Raw genomic sequence first — 2,733 nt, forward strand, 5'->3', positions numbered from 1 at the left:
ATTTTTTTCTACTTGAGCTTGTCACTTTCTACAGCACTCACAACTTTGTTTTGAACATAATTACAATGAATTACCAGTAGAAAGACATTCTTCAAAAGCAATTCTTGGTTCTGGAGTTTTAAGTGTTGCTAGTTGAAATAAAATCCCCTGCTGACTTGATGATTAAAGCTAAACATTGATCTAGATCTAAGGTCTTGTATTATATGTGGCCTTATTTCTTCCTCAGAGTAATAGCAGAGCAGCTTATTTTTTGTATTCTATTGAACAGAAACATCAACTTACATAGAACATATATTATTTATGATATCTTTAACATCCAAAATGTTGAAATTTGAAAACATGCAGCCATTATTTTCTAGTCCTAGGAAATATATAAATTACAACATGATCCCAGTGGACAGGAAAATTACGAGATTTACTGAATTAATTGAGTTGTTGTTGTCTTTTAGTAGATATCCATTATTATGTTTAGTAGATATCAATATTTCATTTAAAATCCATTTATTTAAAAAACTCACAAAAGTGGCTGTTGCAATTTTAAAAAATGCTAAAACATTATTCACTATCATAATTTATCTATAATATTTGAAAGGAGAGAAAACTGTTTTATATTCTATCTCAAGATACATATCACCTAATTTAAAAAGAATCTCATTAACCATGTTACATCTGTTATGTGATAATTAATGTGTGCATATGTATATACTTATGCTATTTTATGTGAAGTCATATATAATCTTACCACTTATAAGATGACCATAGTTAAGAATAATATTTTTTCAAATAGCTGAAAGTAGGATAGAGAATGTTCCCAGCACCAGGAAATGATGTGTTTGAGATGATGTATGTGCTAATTACTCTGATCTGATCACTATACATTATGTGTATTGAAACATTACCGTATACCTCAGAATATGTGCAATTATTATTTTTCAATTATTATTTGTCCAATAAATGTTTTTAATTTAAAAATAAAAAATAGGTTTTCCGGAAGTGCTGCTGATTGTCGCGGACACGATGGCTTCAAGGTTACTTCGCGGAGCTGGAGGGCTGGCCGCGCAGGCCTTGAGGGCTTGCGGTCCCAATGGTGCGGCCGCGGTGCGCTCCATGGCCTCTCGAGGTGGCGTTCCTAGTGATGACGATCAGGCGACTGGGTTGGAGAGGGAGATCATGTTGGCTGCAAGAAAGGGACTGGACCTATACAACATACTGCCCCCAAAGGGAGCTTCAGGCACTAAGGAAGACCCTAATTTAGTCCTTTCTGTCACCAACAAGAGAATAGTGGGCTGTATCTGTGAAGAGGACAACAGTACCATCATCTGGTTTTGGTTGCACAAAGGCGAGGCCCAGCGATGCCCTAGCTGTGGGGCCTATTACAAGCTGGGCCCCACCAGCTGGCACACTGAGCGCCTGCACTGAGTTACTCAAAATATGATATGGATCACAAGGTCAAGAGATTGAGACCATCATGGTCAACATGGTGAAACCCCGTCTCTACTAAAAATACAAAAAGTCAGCTGGGCATGGTGGCACGTGCCTGTAATCCCAGCTACTCAGGAGGCTGAGGCAGGAGAATTGCCTGAACCCAGGAGGCAGAGGCTGCGGTGAGCCGAGATCGCGCCATTGCACTCCAGCCTGGGTAACGAGAGCAAAACTCCGTCTCAAAAAAAAAAAAAAAAACTTCTTTCCAATAAAGACTAAAAAAAATAAAAAATAAATAAATAAATAAATAAATAATTACATAATTATTCCACCTTCTTGACATCATCTAATTCAGAGCAAAGTTGTACTTTCTTAAATCTTCCCCAAATTCACTAACACATTTCTAAATCCTGTAATAACTCCTCTTTAACACTCTCTTACTAAGACACTCCATAGTTCTCTACACTATGTGTTTTTTTTTCAATGCAATGATTAATAAGCACAACTTATTCAATTGGTAATCTATGGCTGGAGGGCATTGATAGAAGAAAATTATTTCTTATCAAATATGCATTTTCATTTATCAGTATACAGATATCAAGTATAATATTTAATAATACTTTTGCTACTTTCTCATGATATATTTGTGTGCTCAAAATATTAAAATGTTTATTATACAGCTTAATAATTTTGCATCATACCTATTGCTATAGATTGCTGAGCTGGAAGCCTGACAGGTTTAGGATGTAAATATGAACAACCACACATTATAACTAGAGTTTTAAAAAACCTAAATAACTATAGTTGATATATAAATATCAACCTAAATAATTCATATTATGAAGAAATGACTGGTAATTTAGAAAGCTAAGTAGTATAGCTGGATTTATCAGAACCAATAAAATAATTTATATTGTTTTATTTTTATTTTTTTATTTGAACTTTTATTTTAGATACATGTAGTTACCTGTGCAGGTTTGTTACATAGGTATATTGTATCCCAGTGGTAAGCATAGTACCCAATGGGTAGTTTAACCCATGCCCACTTTACTCCCTCCCTACTCTAGTAGTTTGCAGTGTTCATTGTTCCTATGTTTATGTCCATGTATGCTCTATGTTTAGCTCCCTCTTATAAGTGAAAATATATGGTATTTGGTTTTCTGTTCCTGTACCAATTTGCTTAGGAATGTGGCCTCTGGTTCCATCTAGGTTGTTTCAAAAGACATAATTTCATTCTTTTCATGGCTGTATAGTATTCCATGGTGTATATGTACCATATTTTCTTCATCCAATCCACCTTGATGAGCCACT

The 2,733-nt window shown here is 35.1% G+C and overlaps 1 protein-coding gene across 1 annotated transcript; it reads left to right on the top strand.

The window, feature by feature from the left end:
- The first annotated feature begins 989 nt into the window (after positions 1-989).
- On the top strand, positions 990-1,435 carry LOC108318442 (cytochrome c oxidase subunit 5B, mitochondrial-like). Its single transcript, XM_037746046.1, has one exon. It carries the CDS (start codon positions 1,018-1,020, stop codon positions 1,417-1,419), a length of 402 nt encoding a protein of 133 aa, XP_037601974.1. The 5' UTR covers positions 990-1,017; the 3' UTR covers positions 1,420-1,435.
- The last annotated feature ends 1,298 nt before the right edge of the window (positions 1,436-2,733 follow it).

The sequence above is a fragment of the Cebus imitator genome, unplaced genomic scaffold, assembly GCF_001604975.1.
Source record: "Cebus imitator isolate Cc_AM_T3 unplaced genomic scaffold, Cebus_imitator-1.0 Scaffold219, whole genome shotgun sequence".
NCBI classification, from domain to species: domain Eukaryota; kingdom Metazoa; phylum Chordata; class Mammalia; order Primates; family Cebidae; genus Cebus; species Cebus imitator.

What these genes read in the sequence shown, in the direction of transcription:
- LOC108318442 (XM_037746046.1), top strand. Translation starts at nt 1,018, where the DNA reads ATGGCTTCAAGGTTACTTCGCGGAGCTGGAGGGCTGGCCGCGCAGGCC.